The sequence below is a fragment of the Anopheles merus genome, chromosome 2L (assembly GCF_017562075.2).
Source record: "Anopheles merus strain MAF chromosome 2L, AmerM5.1, whole genome shotgun sequence".
NCBI classification, from domain to species: Eukaryota; Metazoa; Arthropoda; class Insecta; order Diptera; family Culicidae; genus Anopheles; species Anopheles merus.
The window spans coordinates 53,589,475-53,607,340 of NC_054083.1; the positions used below are offsets into that span (position 1 = coordinate 53,589,475).

At 49.0% G+C, this 17,866-nt stretch overlaps 2 protein-coding genes across 6 annotated transcripts; one reads left to right on the forward strand and one right to left on the reverse strand.

Moving 5' to 3' along the window:
* The first annotated feature begins 146 nt into the window (after positions 1–146).
* Positions 147–17,595, forward strand: LOC121594420 (protein abrupt). 4 transcript variants are annotated; one of them, XM_041917650.1, is made up of 4 exons: positions 147–459; positions 580–773; positions 15,329–15,912; positions 16,008–17,595. In XM_041917650.1, the coding sequence occupies exons 3-4, from the start codon at positions 15,398–15,400 to the stop codon at positions 17,191–17,193; spliced, it is 1,701 nt and encodes a 566-aa protein (XP_041773584.1). In that variant the 5' UTR covers positions 147–459; positions 580–773; positions 15,329–15,397; the 3' UTR covers positions 17,194–17,595. The 4 variants fall into 4 exon arrangements, with proteins under 4 accessions (XP_041773584.1, XP_041773586.1, XP_041773583.1 ...); XM_041917652.1 differs by lacking the exons at positions 147–459; positions 580–773 and adding an exon at positions 10,030–10,115; XM_041917649.1 differs by lacking the exons at positions 147–459; positions 580–773 and adding an exon at positions 10,718–12,021.
* Positions 3,513–6,545, reverse strand: LOC121594419 (protein brown). 2 transcript variants are annotated; one of them, XM_041917647.1, is made up of 7 exons: positions 6,194–6,545; positions 5,932–5,980; positions 5,447–5,636; positions 4,874–5,250; positions 4,480–4,798; positions 4,043–4,406; positions 3,513–3,976 (listed from the first exon to the last, which is right to left on the reverse strand). In XM_041917647.1, exons 1-7 carry the CDS (start codon positions 6,369–6,371, stop codon positions 3,579–3,581), a joined length of 1,875 nt encoding a protein of 624 aa, XP_041773581.1. In that variant the 5' UTR covers positions 6,372–6,545; the 3' UTR covers positions 3,513–3,578. The 2 variants fall into 2 exon arrangements, with proteins under 2 accessions (XP_041773581.1, XP_041773582.1); XM_041917648.1 differs by having other exon boundaries at positions 6,247–6,359.
* Positions 17,596–17,866: the final 271 nt, after the last annotated feature.

Below are 17,866 nucleotides of genomic sequence, written 5' to 3' on the forward strand. Positions count from 1 at the left end.
ACGCAACATATTTCGGGTCAAGTATTCTAAAAGGAGAGAGAACTAAATTCAAAGATAGTATCACAAAAAAGAGGAGAAAATGGCAAATACCACGCATCGTTCAGAAGGCAACCGTGGCAACAAACCGTGGCGTGGCAGCAGCGCGTGTAGGAAATAGCGAACGATCGGCTTAATTTATTTGGCTAGTTCGTCTGCGCTTTAGGTGTTTGTCGCGTGGAGTATCGTGTGCGACCGAATGCAGCTGAAAGGACATCCGTATGATGAACCGATAGGTTGGAGAGAGATAACAAAAGATAAAATGTTTTAAAAACACACACCCAGAGGCAAAGCGAAGGTTTACTGTGAAAGAAACACGCCGTGTTGTAGCACGGATCAAAATAATTGAAACCAGCGATGGATTTTGGCGTATGTCCAGGTAAAGTGCATACTACTACTGAACTCAACGTTCGGCAAGAGTGGGTGAGTTTGTATACCATTATGAGTAATTTTCCATTTTTGCTTACAACTGAATCAAACTAAATTTGGTCTGTGTATATGTGTGTGTGTGTGTGTACATTGTTTGCCAAGTTCCTTCTACAGAAATAGAAGCTTAAATTTGATCGATCGGTAAGCGCCAGGATAAGCATGAATCTCTCGTTTTGATTGATTTCCATTTCCGCTCGTGCTGCTGCAAACCAGCTGTCGAGGAACGTGCGCGGGCCAATATTGCTGCGATGAGCAGTTTGTACAAGTAAATGGGAGCAATTTAATGAAGGGCATCGCTGGACCACGCAGTGAGTATGATCGTTTTTTTTGTGCATCATTTTTATTCGAGTTTAATTTTAGGTTAAGTGTATGTTTTCGAAATGTTATGGGTTATTTAATATTCTCGTTATGACGCGTGTAAATATCACTTAGCAGTGCATGTGCAAACTAAAAACCATAGATCAAGATCGACGAAGCGTATGGTGTAATCAAGAAGAAGAAGAAGAAGAAGAAGAAGAAGAAGAAAACGTATCTTTAGTAGAATGTTCCATTTCAAAGTAGAATCTTCCTGCGCTACCGCAGTACCCCCTGCGCTTCTGTGGCGCCCTGCTAATTGCGCACGCTTCCATAAGTGATCGATGAAGGTATTACGCGTAGATCGAAAAACCCATAAACCTATAGGCTCAAACCATTACCACCCGCGCGCACAGGTGCAAACGTAACAGGTTTTTTGTTCGGGTGCGCTTCGAATTAAAACCGGAACTTCCGCAAAAACCGTGGAAGGAAGCTGCCAGTACGAGCCAGACAGATACACTCACTCACTTACACGGTCCGACCGAATGAAGACGCTCAAACGGTAGCAAACGATGGCTCGATGCCGGAGCATTTTCCCTCCCCTATTACAGCCTGCTATTAACGCTCGATTTTGGGCACGCGTTTAGGCCGTCTTTAGCCTTTTTTGTGTGTTTGTGTCTGGTTGTTGTTCACTCGCCCCTTTCTTCCAGATGCAGCTGAATTTACCTTATGGTGAGGCTGCTGCTGCCACGAATGTGTTTCTGTTTTAACAACTAGCACAGTTTAACGTACAATTAATCCATCGGGAACGCAATAGAGAGGGAGCGTATCGCGGCCACACACACACACTGAGCACACGAGAAGGCAAAGGGAAGAGGGGAAGGATAACAGTGTGCGCAAGGCACAATAAAAACAACAGCAAAAAAAGGCGCGAGTAAAATCAATTAGCCTAAACCGCTGGGGAGAGGAGGCCGCTGGTAGCAGCAGACCAGCAGCACCAGCAGCAGCAGCAACATCCTCTCTGCTTGGGCATCATTAAAAGAGTACACGAAATCACCACCAAAGGGAGCGAAAACAGATAAAATAGGCGAAAAACACACAACATAACTGCACTCGATTCGTCTTGCTTCCATCAAAAGAGGGGAAGAGCATGCATAAGGTGGTAAAAGGAGTAGAAGAAGGGAGCAATAAAGGCTCCTCTAGTTCGGCAAAGCATAAATGGCGAGAAATAGAAGTAGGAAAAGGCCACACACCACACCCAAATAGCCGAGCCGAACGAAAAAAAACCCGCGCTCCGCCACAAAAAGTGCCACAAACAACACCGATTAGCCAAGGGAAAATCTGGTCAATCTGGGCGCCCAGGCGAGCGGCCGCGGTACTTTCGGGCTGTAAATTATACGCCTTTTTTACACGCTTACACAGACACATGTGGACGCGTACTAATTGTGGGGCGAATGTTTAATGCTAATAATCGGCGGCTTGCGTCTCTGGGCCCAGGTGCGCTGCGCCCGTGTGGTGCAGGTGAGTTGCCGTTGTCGAGTGTGTTATAATTGTGTTATAACGACTTCATTCACTGGAGCCTCTGGTGGCGATCACAGAGTAAAGCGAAGATGCGGATGGATTGAGATCGTTGAAATCTATTTCTGTAGACTAGCAGCTTTAATGAAGATGTCCTTATGATGTTGTAGATAATAATTAGAATTTGGAGCTTTTTTAAAACCAAAGCCACATCCTCGTTTGCTCTGCTAGAAAGATCATGCCTTCCTCGAAGCCAGTACATAAAGTACCCACACACACAATCTAGACCGGATAGAGATCATAGAAATAAGTGCGAAAGTGCCCATTTGCCGATAGGAAGTAGATGTTGCGGATGTAAAGGTGGAATAATACGTGCTGCAAGAATTCGCTAACGTCCCTGCCCCCGTCTCCGTCTCTCTGCAGGCCGATATGCTAGAAACGGACCGCATTCCGATAGGGAACTGATGTGCTGATCTACATAATGCTTTATGCTATATCTATCAATTAGCTTTAGGATAAGCGCGCACATGGTGGAGAAATGTTGTTCCTGGTGGGGGGCGATTTTTTTGTTGCTGCTTCTTGTTTGCTCATACGCCGCTGCCGCAACTCAAAGGAGAAAAAGTATGTGTAATTGCACTTTTTTTTCACGCGGCTTGGTTGGTGGAGTTTGCTTGATTATGCGGAGCGCAACTGAAACCATTTCCAAGCTACCGAAAACAGACCTTTTCTCGCACCGCAGGCTTTGAATCTTCCGATTCCGGTTGCCAAGCGGCATTTTCTTTTTTTATGTGTACTTGCGTACGTGCGTGTGTATGTGGTAATGCGCTAAAAACTATGGAAATAATTGTTTTCTCGTTTAATGTTGTTACCCATCCACTTGTTTTGTTCCTTGCAGCTTTTACTATGGGAGCTGGGCCGATGGAAGATTGCTTTTCGATACAAGTGCGATGGTACATGAAATTCCCCAACCCGTACTTTCCAGACGAAACGGATCCAGCCCTATGACCGAATGGTCTCCCTCCCCTCCTCCCCGGAGAGGGGTGAGCAATAGAGGGTAACGATCTTCACACAGCAAGGAAGCTTACATTAAACTCCATTACGACGAAAGTGTTGGCTTCGGCTGGCCAAACCAGAGCAGGGATTGGCGAGTGTAAAAAAGCACACAACACTTGAGTGTAAATTTGATGGATGCATCCTGCAATGTGATGCTGTGCACAAATGGTGCGCGATTACAATTACAGCTGGTAAAAACACTTTTATTGCTCACTAATCGCGCTCTCGATCTCGTTGTTTGGCGGTGTTTAGTAGAATCCCGCCTTACGGACGAACTTCCGCAACAGCATGTACGCGACCAGATGTACGAGGACAATTTCCACCGTCATGACGAGGTAGTTGAGGTGCAGGGCCTCGTACGAGGTAGCATACCCGGCATCCTCCAGCACGGCTTGCCCGTTCGCTAGACAGGTGATCATTTCGTTCAGCCTCGAAGACGTACCATTGCAGGGGATCGACTCGATCGGCAACCAGTAGTACACGGAGACACCCTCGCTGGCGAAGAAGAAAAACGACAGATACTTCAACAGCGGAAAGGCTCGAAGGTTGAGATAGAGACCGCCAAGAAGCATAAACGCCAAAAAGATGATGTTGCTCGTCTCGATCGCCATGTTCATGGTGCCGGTTGTGCAGGAAAGCAGATAGCCTGTGAAACAGTAAGAGAGATTGTCAGTAACCAAGTGTGCGACCATCTTAAAAGACACTCCCATACCGTATGCCATGGCAAGCACACTCGCCCCACTAGACACTAGCGACATGCAGCAGTACGTGTTAAAGTCCGTCGAAAAGCCAACGAACGCATAAGCCACGCCAATGAACAGAAACGACTCAAAGAACGCTCTCGGCACACTGTACAGCACCTTGTGCAGGTAGTACATGGAAAGGGTGTAGCTCTTCTCGCCAACCTCCCGGCGGATCAGTGGCATCTCCGAAGGGAATGTGTAAAACACACCGTAACTGATCGTGTACACTAGCTCGCTTATCATTAGAAACAGTGCGCCCCGAATGTCCTGGATGGAGGTCTGCGAAACTGGGCGCACGTCGTAGTACAGTGACGCTATCACAACGCTGGTAAACTGGGGATGGCAAAGAGGACAAAGCGTGATACATTGGAGTCTGCGTAAGAAGTATGTAGCTGGCAATACGCACCAAAAATATTGCCGTCACAGTAAGATATTCGCGCAACTTTCGCATACTGTCCAGCGTGGTACGATGCAGCAGGATCATCAGCTGTTTCGCCCGACAGACGCGATGCTTATCGTTGGCCAACTTTTGGATAATTTTCGCCTGATGGTATCGAGTCATCAGACATTTTCGCGCAATGTTTTGTCGACAGGCTTTGCGTACGATCTCGTAGCGCTGGATTGCTTCCTCTGCCTCACTGGCCGCGAACGTTGTCGCACCCGGACTAACGAGCTGGAAGTAAAAATCGGCCGGATTGCTATTCGCCGGCACCTCCTTGCCAATGCTGCAAGATCGGAGGAAAAGTATGCCGTTAGATTGGGTCGGAAAACACCACGACAAGCTCTGAAGCATCACTTACGAGTTGAAAAAGTCTATCCGATCGGCCGTTGGTCCCTGGTAGAAGACGGTCCCGCCATCTTGCATCAGGATCACATCGCTGAAGCACTGAAACACCTGCGACGGTGGGTCGTGTATCGTGCAGATGACCGCCCTGCACCCATTCGCGCACAAACACTGGAGCGTTTTCATCACCGAGGCCGCATTGAAGCTGTCCAGTCCCGTCGTCGGCTCGTCGCAGAACAGTATCTCCGGCTCGGTAAGCAACTCGCCGGCCAGATTCACCTTCTTCCGCTCTCCACCCGACAGCTGGGCAATGCGCGTACCCCAGCAGCCCTGCAGTCCGAGCTCGTTGACGATGCGCAGCACTGCGACGTATCCGACGTTTTTAAGTCTCGCCTACGGATGGATCGAAAGTGTGTGCACGCCCCGTTAATCAAAGCCACATTTGGGACCATCCCTAACTCGTGGTGGATTGAGCGCGAGCTTGAAGGGAGATAGTTATGTGTGCAAACAAAGCTCTATCGCTCAGGCTATGCTTCTTCTAAGCACGAGTCACAATCGCGCACAAACAGTCCAGCCACTCAGGACCTACCACAAAGGTTAGATGCTCGGCAACGGTCAGCGTCTGTAGGGCGATCTCGTACTGCGGCACAAACCCGGTCAGCTGTTTCATCTGCGTCCTGGTCACGTACAGCCCATTGATAAGCACCTTCCCGTGGACGGTGGTGGAGCCCGTAATTCGCATCGAGATGGCGGCCAGCAGCGTTGTTTTGCCAGCACCACTAAGTAGCAGAAGGAATTAAGAAGAACGCGTTGCCATTTGTATTATGTTCGAGCTGATTGAGGGTTAATTAGGTCGTGTTCAGTGTGTGTTGGTGTTTAGTACACGCCGTACAAGTCATGCTTATCCAATGCGATTGTTGGTGATTATTGAACACGGGGTGTGTCCGCAACTGTCGCAACAGTAGCAATTTAGGTGATGAGGAAAGTTTAGTACAATTTCATAATCGCCATCGGAATAGCTTGTGTTGTGTTAGGCATTGGTTGGTTTGGTTTTGCAAAACACGAGTAACGAACCTTGGGCCCATGATCGCTACCAAGTTGTCAGAACGGACCGCACCGCTGGCTATGAAATGGGAGGGAAAAAACACACAGAAGCAAAAACATGCCGTCAGTTTCATTGGCGATAAAGTAAAGTCGCCCTTTCCGGCACAACATTGTCACAATGTCATGTCAAGGAAGAACGGGGAGACACAGTAGCGATCGGCAAGAACGATCGCACAAGATTTGCGATCACCGTGCCCAGCCGGACTATTATCAGCACATAATTCGACCATACCATTCCGAAGCAATGTGAGTTCTTTCTTTTGCTGATGTCCTGGCCGTCCGTACCAATGGTTTCCGGTGTCCGATGTTGGCTGACCGGAGGAGGAGGATCGTACACTAACTGTGAGATTCTTCCACTCGAGTAATACTGTGCCAGTGGGCGTGCTGGTATCGGGCTTATTTGCAGTCATTTTCAAACTTAATTCACATTTGCATCACTGTGTATAAAGAGTTATTAAGCTACACAACAACAGTAATTGAATTATAATAATACACCAGTGCACTATATTAGGACTGCTGCTACGCACAACCACTGTGTCGCCTGTAGTACTGTTCGTTGTTCGGTTGCGACTGATGATGCGATCGCATTCCGGCGACTCTAGAAGATACGGCATGAGTGTGCCTGCACAAGCCTGACGGCTATCAGCAGCAGCGTGCTGATAAGGGAGAGCCGTGTTTGGTGCGCTGCTACCGCCAGCCTCCACCAAATGACGCGTTTTTCACCCCAAACTAATCATCGATCGGGACGCCGGCTCAACCGCCAAGAACGCCGATCGCCGTTCGGGGTGGCAGAGGTTGTTTTTTAATTGTTTTGTAATTTTTGCCTCAACTCTCGATCGCAAATGTGCAAGGTTGAATCCCGGCCCGGGTCGGGGCGAGAGCTTTGCGTGTATATGAGTGTGATGGGAAACAATTTCAGCATGTTGATAAGACACATTGTCCCAGACAAGCAAAACAAACGAGACTCGATAGTGTTTAGGTGCATTTGGTGTGCGGTTTAAGAAAATGGACATGTAGAAGCAGACGATCATGATCTTAAGCAGGTGTAGAAACAATGCGAAACTCATTACATGCTTTCTTCGGAAGAACGGAGGTACTGTTTGCGGTGGTTAGTAAAAACAAAGTCCACAAACCAGCAAGAGGCTAGTTTTCGTCCTAAAGTTGAAGCAGGTAGCCGCCACGATCATCATCCAGTGTGTCTTTAAGGCCCTTTTCTTCAAGTTGCAGCTAAAGATAGACACTAGAAAATGGCCATTGATTTAGGGAACGATGAACATCCTGCCAGGTACTCGTCAGGGCCCGTCCAAGGCACTACTTTCCCTGCTGCTACCTGCTGCTAGCATAAAAGCCCTAGACAAGGATTTAAGATGGGTTTTTAGACGAACGATTACCTCTCTCGTCAGCAAAACGGTTCCCATTTTCCCCCGGTGCGGACCATATCGAAACGGATTAACTGTGGCAAACACCGACAAAACGGTCGTTTTAAGAAGCATCGATTTGAGCCCGCTTCAAGGACGACCCTAAAACTATGGCATAATAATACCATAGCTAAAGCCCTGGTAGGGCAGCAGCATAAACACAAAGGGAATGTCCTGGAATTGTGTTGATCGTACCTGGAAAAAAAACTGCTGGCTGTGGGCGATCAAAAAACCAAGATCTTTGTTTTATGCAGCAAGCCCATAAAAGGCAAGGCCCTTTTCTAACACGTCGTTCCTTCTTCTTCGTCTTCTTCTACTTTTAGCTCCTGTACAACGTACCATCTGTCGACAAAAAAGAAAAACGATCGAGCTAAAATGGAAAATTATAATATCCCCAGGGCCGGAGGAAGGAAAAAGCCTAACAAGAACAACACGAGCCCAACAAATCCGTGCAAAGGGCAAGCAAGCAGGCTTGTTTTGGGCTAATTTCCGACAAAAACCTCGTTCACTAGTTTACAAAACCGGCCGCCGCACGATGGTCATTGGCCCAAACCCTCCCCGCCCGGCCAATGGTTCTTGTTGGAGGATAATTAGAACGAGTTAAACGGGAGCATTCTCTTCCGGCAGCCGACAACCCTCGTGCTGTCTAAAGATCATCATCCTGCGCAAGTACTTCCTAAGCAAATCGTGCCTCCGGGGGCAAGGGATCGTTAGTGGGGGTTAGGAAGGGAAACAGGGCAAAGCGGCAAGCGCACATGATGCCTAGAATTGGTTATCGATCGGCTCCAGCCCATAACTCCAATAGTCAGCACCGAGGGTTAGTCCGTTAGAAAATGGCCACAGGTTGTCGGAAAGGCCGGAAAATGGGGAGCAGTAATGCCCTCTCCTTCCACACCCATTCCCGTCAAGCTTACTTCGGATATCAAAACGGAAGGAACAAACGGAAAAGAACGTTTGATGTGATTGATCGATTTGAACGATCGAGCGATTGAGCAATTTTCCAGCTCCAGTTACCGAACCCTCGCGTGTTTTTTTTTTTTTTTGTGTGCGTTTCATTCAACGCTTGGTACATATGGGCTGATGAGGCTTTTCCTTTGCTATCCGGATGATGCGGCGGGGTGTGTGGGGTTGTGTGTACTACTTATGGGAGTTTTCGTTGTTTTATCGGTGCTGCAAGTTCGGTGTGTTGATTTTAAGAGTTCGGAAAGTCCGATATTTATGCAGAAGAGGGTGATACATTACTCTTTCTAGGGGCCATTGCTGTGGCACGCGGCGGTGTGGTGACTGTTTCCTGCGAAACTATGTGAAACTCTCGCAAGTCGCGGACGGAGACTGATTTTCTCACGCCTCCGAACCGCTTTCTTTGGCACATTCTTAATAAGCACCTTTATTCGTTCGCACCGCAAACAGCGCAAAAGGCGTACAAACCGAAATCCGAAAGCCATATGAGCCAACAACTCTATCAAAATCGTTCCAATCCGATCGATTAAGGCGAAATTTTCCATACGACCTCAATACTCGGGCGGGGTTGGTGGGTGGGTTTCGCCATTTTTTATGCCGCCGCCGCCTTGTGGTGCACACCGCGCAAGTTAGGCAAAAAATCAAATAATTAGACGATTTTTTCTCTCGATTCCCTCCCACACACACACACACACACACACACACACTTGCTATGAGTCGACGCTTGAGCTGACTGTCTTTTAAGCAAAATGTTAAAATTGCACGCGATTTGACGATTAATCCACGGATGGACGGGGTGCCGCAAGGGAAGGCAAGCTATTCGAGTTTATTGAGCGATTACGGTCCTTTCCATTTGCAATATTTTTTTGTTTTATTTTGGCATGGTTGTGGAAGGAGGGGTGCTTTTTATGTTGGTCAAACGTTGGAGCTGTTCAAAAAAATGCGATACGAATTTTTTCGGCAGTTTTGCGCGAAAAGGAGGTTGTATTGTCTGTCGATTACAAACCAAATTGGCATGAAAATAGCAACCAAAAATACTTGTCGTGCATGTCTTGGAATTGGAATTTGTCCGTTGAAGTCTTTTTTTCCTTTTAAGGACTTTTTAAAACACAAAATCTGCTAACTCATTCAAAGTATTTGTCGGTAAAACCGAACCCAACCGATACACTCACAGTCCTATTCAACCGTTACCGATTGTTTCATTGATGAAAGCGAGGTAAAAGGACACACGCACACACACATACACACAGCCACACATCGTCCTTCAGAAAAGGAGGACAAAAGACAAAGGAGGATTAAACATGCATTCCTTTGCTACATTTGTGCTTCTGTATGTGTGCTCTGAAATGGTCATTTTTCTCAACAACAAAAAAAGGCGCAAAAGATTCCGCCATCAAGGACCTCAAAGGGACACAAACGCACATCTGTTTGCCGCCAAAGGTGTGGTGGTCCGCTTGCACGTGGACTGATTTGTGTTGTCACTTTAATGATGCTGGTCCTGGTTGATTGGTTACATTGTGTGACGAAGAAGGAAGCACAGCCACAGCCTACTTCGTGATACTGTGTGGTGCCCCTTGGGCAGTAGCAAAAGGAACACATCTGACGGCGGTGTCGTGTGCATGTGTGTTGAGCGCAAGTGGGCTCACTGTAGCTTAGTTAAACTCGCGCTAGCTGGCAACACTGCTCTGATTGGAGTTGGAGTCGTGTGCCCGTGTGCATGGTGGATGTGTACTTACAGCAAATGTTCGTCAGCCGAAAATACGGTAAACAAATAAGGTGGGTTTTTTTGTGTTACTCGACTACTCTTCTTCGCCCTCCTGTTAAGCACCTTACGTCTTCTCCACCACCGCGCCTTCTCCACCCGGTCAACCTTTGGGGTGTTGGTGATGATGATGATGATGGTTCGCCTCCTCTTTCTAGCCCATTCAGAGATTTCGACGCGCCTTTGGCTGTGTGTGGGTCAATAGAGTGTAATTGTGGTGCCTCTATTGGTGCCTGCTCGTCTCGCTCTCCTGCATGCCGGTTGTGTGTCCGTTCTCTTTCCGTTTCGTTACGGATGCTGTGTATTGGCATTGTTATTTTCGTTACCTCTTCCGTGGCCATGCAGACAACACCACCCTCCCCGACCCCGCTCTTGGCCGGCCCCTTTTGTACTCGTGCTTTTGTGTGTACCGAGATCTTTCTTACCACCCCATGCGCATGATCGCCATCGGTTTTGGCCATCATCATCATCATCTGTGTTGAGGAGAGGTAGTTTGTTGGTAGTGTGTTTGCGTGTACGAGTTCATGCTTTTCTACGGCTCTTTCTCTGTGTGTGAGTGTGTGGTTGAGGAATCCCAAAATACCTGGTGCTGGTTGCGAGGGAAAATCAATTTTAGTCATTAGTAATATTTTATTACGAGCGCGCACACCCAGCCAGCCAGTCGATCGGTCGGAAGCGTGTCTGCCAAAAACCATTCCAGTCCCATTCTGGCAGTGAGCGCAAGCGAGAGCGACAGAAGACGAACCTCCCTCCTGCTCCGTTTTGCGCAGAGATCGTTGCTTGGTTGCGTCGGCGGTATGTCCGGTCGCGCGTGCGCAAGAGAAGAGGATTCTGTGGCGTGAAAAGAAAATCACAGTTTTCGCGCACCCGCCGCCAGCAGCTGCGTCAGTGGTCAGTGGTTCCCTTCCGAGGGTGGGTCGTCGTGTGCGGGGTTATTGTTTGTTTTCATTTACCCCACCCCAAAAATAGCTAGAGACGAACAGTCGGTTCGATCAGACAACAGGCTCCGGTCGATCGGGGCAGGTGCGTACCGGTCGTCTCCGGGACGTCTCATTCGGTGCGTGGCTGTGGTCGGGCGTTGATATCGCGCGGTGCTGCGGAACATGCTGGAACAGTTCTTCGGAATCGAAGGAATCGCATTCTTCCGCGCACCCTGACAAGCGTTCGTCTTTCGATCGTGGCTGAATGACGGATCGAACGATGAGTCGCTAGTTTTGCGGGAATTAAGTGACTAAGCAAGCTGGTGCTGCTGGTGCGAAGACAGGATCGCTCTTTTGTGATAGTAGTGTTGGGGGTGATGGTGATGTTGGTGCTTCCTTGAAACTAAGTACAAGCGTTTAGTTGAAGCTCTGCAAAACGGGCCTGTCGAAAAAGCGGGGAACCACTTTATACGAGTGTGTGTGTGTGTGTGTGCTCACAGTGTGCTAATCAGTGTGTGAAATCGTGCCCAAGATCGTGCTAAATCTGATCGCCTCTTGTTAGCCCCTTACTCGCGCACACACACGCGCGGGATTGACGATAACGAGACAAATAGCAAATAGTGACAGTCAAAAATTGCCCCCCCCCCCCCCCGTTTCCTCCCTCTCCCCGATTGGTGGTAAACTTCCTGCACGACGAATATGTTTGGTTGTTATCCCGAGGCAAGAGCAAAGATCTTCCACCATAAACTTCATTGCCGTGTCGGATCGTGTTTGCTGTGTACGCGGTGTGGTGTTGTGTTGTACGATCCGCCCGTGAAAAGGTGCTAACGGACATCGCAACGCCGTCCGGTACCGACTGTAACTAGGAGGAGCAGTGGTTGATCCAGTCAGTGAGCCAGTCAGTCAGTCAAATTCCTTCCGATTCGTTAGTGATTATAGCAAACCATCGATCGGTACGCAGAGAGAGAGAGAGAGAGAGAGAGAGAAGAAGAAAGAGAAGGTAAGTTGGTAGTTATTTCTTCCCGGTGAGCTCATTGTTTACCCCCGGGGCCGTTAAATACAGCGTGCGAATTCATTTCGATACGTTTAAACACACGCACCGAAAGCGATTTAAGCTGCTCGTTTAGCATACACGATGATCAAGCGATTTAAGCTGCTCGTTTAGCATACACGATGATCAAGCCAAGCACAAGAGAGACTTCAATGCACGGGCAAGAAGCAAGCAGCTTTTTTTGCTTCTTGTGAATGAATTCCACATACGGCGCTACACGGTATCATCTATTAACACCAAATCTTAATGATGAATTTCTTCGCCTTCGCCGTTGCTTCATAATCAGATCGCCACCAGATCGTTTGTGGTGTGCGAATTTTGGCCAACATTGACCTGCTTCCGTTTCGGTGACTTTTTTGGGCGGTCCGTGTGAAGATCGACCCATCCCAATCGATCGGCGCTTGAACGGCGCGCGATCGAGGATTCTTCAAACTGGTTATATAACCTTTTGCTAGCGAGGAGAAGATGGCTTGCCTAAAATTCCGGACCCGCGACTTGGTGGTGTGGTGCAAAATGCCACATTTTTTTGGTCGTATTCCTGTGTCACCTTCGCGAACATCTCTCCAAACCATTCAAAATATAATCGCTGATATGTTGCTTGTTTTTTTTTGCCTGTGTGTTTTGTTCACTCGCTTAGTCCCCTTGTTTGCCTGACTGGTTGGATGGTTGGCTGGGCCAGCAAGTCGATTATGAATGTGTGAAAGAAGTGGGACAATATCGATTAATTACCATAGGTTTTGAGGGGGGCGGGGGGAGTTGGGCGCAATCGTCCGAATATGTTTAATACAGCCACACAAGTACAACCTGCCTCCCCATGTACATACACCGCAGCATGTCGTTTGAAATAAGCAAGATTTGGTGTGTGTGTATGTGACGAACAGTAAGTGTATTTGCGCCCTCCTTCCAACGAACCCCGCCGCCACCATCGGGCCCTGGATCCTGGTTCCGATGGCCAAAAATTCAACGATCAACGATCGTTAGTACCGTCCCAGCGCTCTCGACGCTCTTAATCATACGAGTCTCCGCAGATGCGAGATTTTTCGACGCTTCATCGACAAAACAAAAGGCCCCCAAAACCACTCGACTTAGCTCTCGCTGGGAAGACGGCGGCGATGACGACTGACGACGGTGCCTAGTGTTAAGGTAGTTGACGTGATTGAGCGCAAATGCGAGCTTTACCCCCCCCCCCCCCCCTAAATTCGGCCTTTTGGTATTAGGCAAATGGGTGGGGGGGATTTTTTTGAATTGAATTTAACTTATTCACGTGCGCGTACCCTCTAACCTTCACCAAAAAATTAACCGTACTGAGGATTTGGTTTGAAAGTCTGTGTGGTGTGAGCAAAGGAGAGGAAAAAAACCCAGCCCACCACCACCACCACCCTTTGCACTCTTCGTACACATTTAAGTACAAACATACGCGCGGGGTTGTCTGTTGCCTTTTTGTTGCCTCCTTTCGTCTCGATGCTTAATCCTCAAAAGAGGGAAAAAATCGTTTCGACTCAAAGCAACAAAAAAATAAAGGAGGACGCTTCAAGTTGATCGCGGGACGAACGACGGGGCGAAAGGGTGGTGAGAGGAACCCCTGCGCACATGGTATTGAATAAATTCGATAAAGATAATAACAGAAACTACGCAAGCATTAGCAGCAACCAGCAGCAACCAAGCAACAGCATCATCACTCATAACTGACCGGTACACGATGATGACGATTGTTCATAATTGTTCCCCTCTGAGTCATTGGGTCGAAAGGGGGGTACCTGGGGAAGGGGGGGGGGAGGAGGGTGGGTACTTGCTGCGTTTGTGTTGTTACTCGGCCGGCTCTCTTAAACCTTGCGCCCCTAACACGCGATCGCCCCTTCGATCTTAGGTTGGCCGTTTATCTCGGAAACCCTGTCGCTTGTGCGTATCGATCGATCGTCGGTCTATGTGTGTGTGTGTGTGCGTGTGTGTGTGAGGTTCAAATGAGAAAACAACCTCCACCCCAAAAAATAGTGCCCCTGCGCGCGAGCGATCTCGTCTTCTATTGAACCTGAAATGCTTTAATATTTTAACTCGTCGATCGTTGTCGATCGTCGCCGTCGTCTTCCCCGTCGTGTCTGTATGGGTGTTTATGAGCATGTGTGCGTGTTTATACCTGTCCTTTCCTGGTTTCTTCGTCTCGCGTGCCACCCCCCCCTCTAAGGGTAGTTGGCATTTTGAAGAGGCTGAAGGTTTTTAAGCGCGCGTAAGTTTATTTAAAAATAGGAGAATAAAAGAAGGTAATAATTAGATATTCGATTGTACCTCCTTTGCACTTACGTACTGTCTATCTCTCTCCATCTTCTTTCTTTTCCTTTCCTGTACCTTGGCTCTCGCTATTTTGTATGTATGCCAAAAGTATTAGGGGGAAAATAGATAGAGGCAAACTTTTGATTTTTTACCTTTCCTTTCCCCGTTTCTCTGTACCTTCTGCGCTTGTACCCTTAGTTGGATCGTTCGCTTTTCTCTCCGCACCCCGCACCACGGCACCACGATTTAAAAGATGGTTATGCTAAGAAGTATGATTATTATTACAACAACCACTAAGTGACACACATGTGCGAACAGACTGAGTGCAAGAAGCTGAGCGTGTGGCAAGTGAACATCCTCCTCTAGCGAAACGCGGGTCGGGTGTGTGTTCGGTGGTGTTCTAACTTACTGTCGGTCTGTCCGTCTAACAGCAAAGTACACAACGTACACGAACCGACGAAAAATCCGATAAAAAAAGTGTTCATATTAGGTGAGTTTCAGCTTCTTTTGACCCTGTTTGGTTTGGAGCGACCGTTAGATGGTGAACAGGTGATAAGAGCAAGTGTGAGGTTGATTACGCCGGCGAAGGAAGTGTTTGCATTGTGCGATGAAGCTGGAAGCAAATCAAGTCCATCAAGTTACTGTGTGAAGGGAAAGCGATTACGATCGAATATAATTATGTTTCCCTTTTTTTGGCTTTGTGTTGTGTACATGAGCGCGTTTGCGACTTCCCAATAGCAGTTGCCCAAAGTGGGAAAGATTATTTGGAGGTCCGTGGTTCGTGGACTCTTGCCCATCTTTTGTGTTGCCTTTTTGTTGTGTTTAGGAAGATTATAGCAAATTTGTAGCTTCCAGAAGAAGGAACTGCTACGACTGCAAGCGGAAGGAAGTCATTTGAAGGCTCGTCTCGTGTATCTTGTGTTGAAATCGCGATCGTGATCATTTCACTAACCATTTTTTGCATTCTTTTTTCTTCAATCTCTTTCAGACCAAATTAAACTCCGAGCTAAAGACTACGTGCGTGTGGGTGTGTGTGCGCTTCGATCCCCCTTCAAAAATGCTTCAAAGTACGATCGGGCAGGCTCAGCGCTTCAAGAAGCGCGAGCGCACCCAGAACTGGGCGTACGAGGAGAAACACTTTCTGCTCGAGCTATGCCGCAAGGATATGCACATCATCGAGAACAAGCGGCTGGACAGTGCGCTGACCACGCTGAAAAACCGGGCCTGGAAGATCATCCACCAGCAGTTTGCGATCGCGTTCGGTACGGACCGGAACTGCAACCGGCTGAAGGAGCAGTGGCGCCGCATGAAGGCCTGCACGCGGGCGGAAATGCTCGACTACCAGCAGCGGATACAGCGATTCGGGCAGGAGGTGGCCGACCGCAAGAAGCCGAGCCAGTTCACGTTCGAGATCTGGGACTTTATGCAGGAGGCGAAGAAGGTGTGCAAGAACGAGCTGATGGACGATGTGGACTACTCGAAGATGAAGCTGTCGCTCGAGGAGAACCTGCCGCAGGGTGTGTCGATAAAGGATTGCAGCGACGAGAACGACGACGAAAGCTCGTCGATGTGGTAAGTTGGAGGAGCATTCAATTGTGCCTCGCTTGCCTCATTTTCTTGCGGAGCTTTGATTAATTTTCTCCCTTTTTCTCATCTACTATGGCTAGGGATAAAACATCACAAAATCTATGCGAGGTGCAAATAAAGGAAGACTCCCAGGACGAGCTGGACGATTACGACAAGGGCCCGTCGGCCAAGTACCCGCGCCTGCGGGGGCTTTCGAGCACTTCGTCCCCTTTCGGCACACCGTCGTCGGCGGCGGATGTGGTCCAGAGTCGGTTCAACGAGCTGATCGCGTCCAGCTTTGCGAGCCGTCTCGCCAACAACAGCGATCATCACCATCTCAGCGGAACCGGCGGATCCGGCAGCAACCACAACAACAATAACAACAACAACAACAATACGGCCAGCGGGAACAAGCTGCTCGAAAGCCTTGACGCGTACCACCGGACAGCGTTTGGCAGTGAATCGAGTTTGGCCGATCTGACCGCACACGGAGGTGGCAATGCCAGCGCTAACCTCTCGCAGATGGATCTAAACAACACGCTCGAGGCGCTCAACATGCTAAAGTCGCGGTTCAACCGCATCATGGAGCCAGGCTACTGGAAGAATGCCATGCAGGAGGCTCACCACAATCTCACCACGGCTGGCCACCAGCAGGCACCACCGGATTCACCGACCGGAATGGCGCACCACAGTGCGGCATCGGCGGCAGCAGCAGCGGCAGCCAATCACCTTCTGCAGGGTCTCGCAAACGGTGCCGCCGCAAACGGTGCACTCATCAACGATGACGATCACGAGGCGATGATGGCGGCACACCAGCGGGCAGCAGCAGCAGCCACGACGCCTCCACCGCCCGCCAGCAGAAGTGCGAGCGCCGCAATGAAGAAGCAGATGGAGACGCAGCACCACCAGAGCGAGCACGATCTGCGGATGCAGATACTGAAAACGGAACTAGAAACAGCTAAAATCAACAAAGAGACCGCCGAGCTGAACCGGCAGCTGGCGCTACAGAAGCTCGGGCGGCGGGCAGGCGGCAACAGGACGAGCAGCGTCGCCAGCGCCGGCGACGTAGCCAATCACTCCGACCGAAGGGACGACGACGAGCTGGAGGTGATGATGGAGGACAACACTTCGAGCTCGACCCTGCCAGAGGGCAGACTGGTGGTCCGGTCGCTATCGTCGATGGAAGCGGCACCGGCGGTGGTGGCGGCGGGATCGGCAGCACCTCCATTGCCACTGTCCGTTCCCTCCTCACCATCGTTGCCGTTGCACGTGCACAACATCGAGTAGGGATCGAGATTAGGGTTTATTAGGGGATTATCAGGACAGCAGAGGACTTCCAGAGCCACCAAAGGCAAATCGGCGCATCGGAATCGGTCGGTTAGAATTTATTTATCATTCCGCAAAGCAAAAGCTCGTGCACGTGTATCGGATCGGGTGGGTTGCGATCGTTTTAGTGTAAAAAATTGCTCCCATTTAGCATGCAAAGTAGTAGTGTCTAAGACGTAAGAGCGAATAGAGGAGCGAGTAATAAGAGGGCACGGGACGACGGAGGTCTATTAAGTGAAGGGAGCGCGGAATGAGACTGCAGCAGTGGCTGAATGGAAAGTTACGCGCGAAGATGCATGCAAAGAGCATTCCACTTAATGATAGCAACCAGTTTTATAAAAATAATAAAAAAAAAAAACAGATAGTGAAATCAATAAGCATTTTGGGGGGGGGGGGGGGGGCGGTACTGCAATAGTTCGAACGGGTGGTAATAGCAGCAGCAGCTAGAGAGAAGCTAGTAGTAGTAGATGAGGCACTTTAGGCTGAACAGCGCAGCTGGGGAGGGAGAGCTGGTGTACTGTTGAGAAATTGGTTCAAACCAATTTTACTGTTGAGCAATCGACCAGGCCGGAGGGGGGGGGGAGGTGGTCGGCAAAGGTCGACGCCTAAAGAAGTGCAGATAAAGCAGAAAGAT

Excerpts from the sequence above, each read along its gene's own strand:
- LOC121594420 (XM_041917650.1), top strand. The coding sequence starts at position 15,398 with ATGCTTCAAAGTACGATCGGGCAGGCTCAGCGCTTCAAGAAGCGCGAG. Across the intron at positions 15,913-16,007 it reads GACGAAAGCTCGTCGATGTG|GGATAAAACATCACAAAATC; the intron begins GTAAGTTGGAGG and ends TACTATGGCTAG.
- LOC121594419 (XM_041917647.1), bottom strand. The coding sequence starts at position 6,371 with ATGACTGCAAATAAGCCCGATACCAGCACGCCCACTGGCACAGTATTA. Across the intron at positions 5,981-6,193 it reads ACTCACATTGCTTCGGAATG|CCAGCGGTGCGGTCCGTTCT; the intron begins GTATGGTCGAAT and ends CCCATTTCATAG. Across the intron at positions 3,977-4,042 it reads TGTGCTTGCCATGGCATACG|GCTATCTGCTTTCCTGCACA; the intron begins GTATGGGAGTGT and ends ACTGTTTCACAG.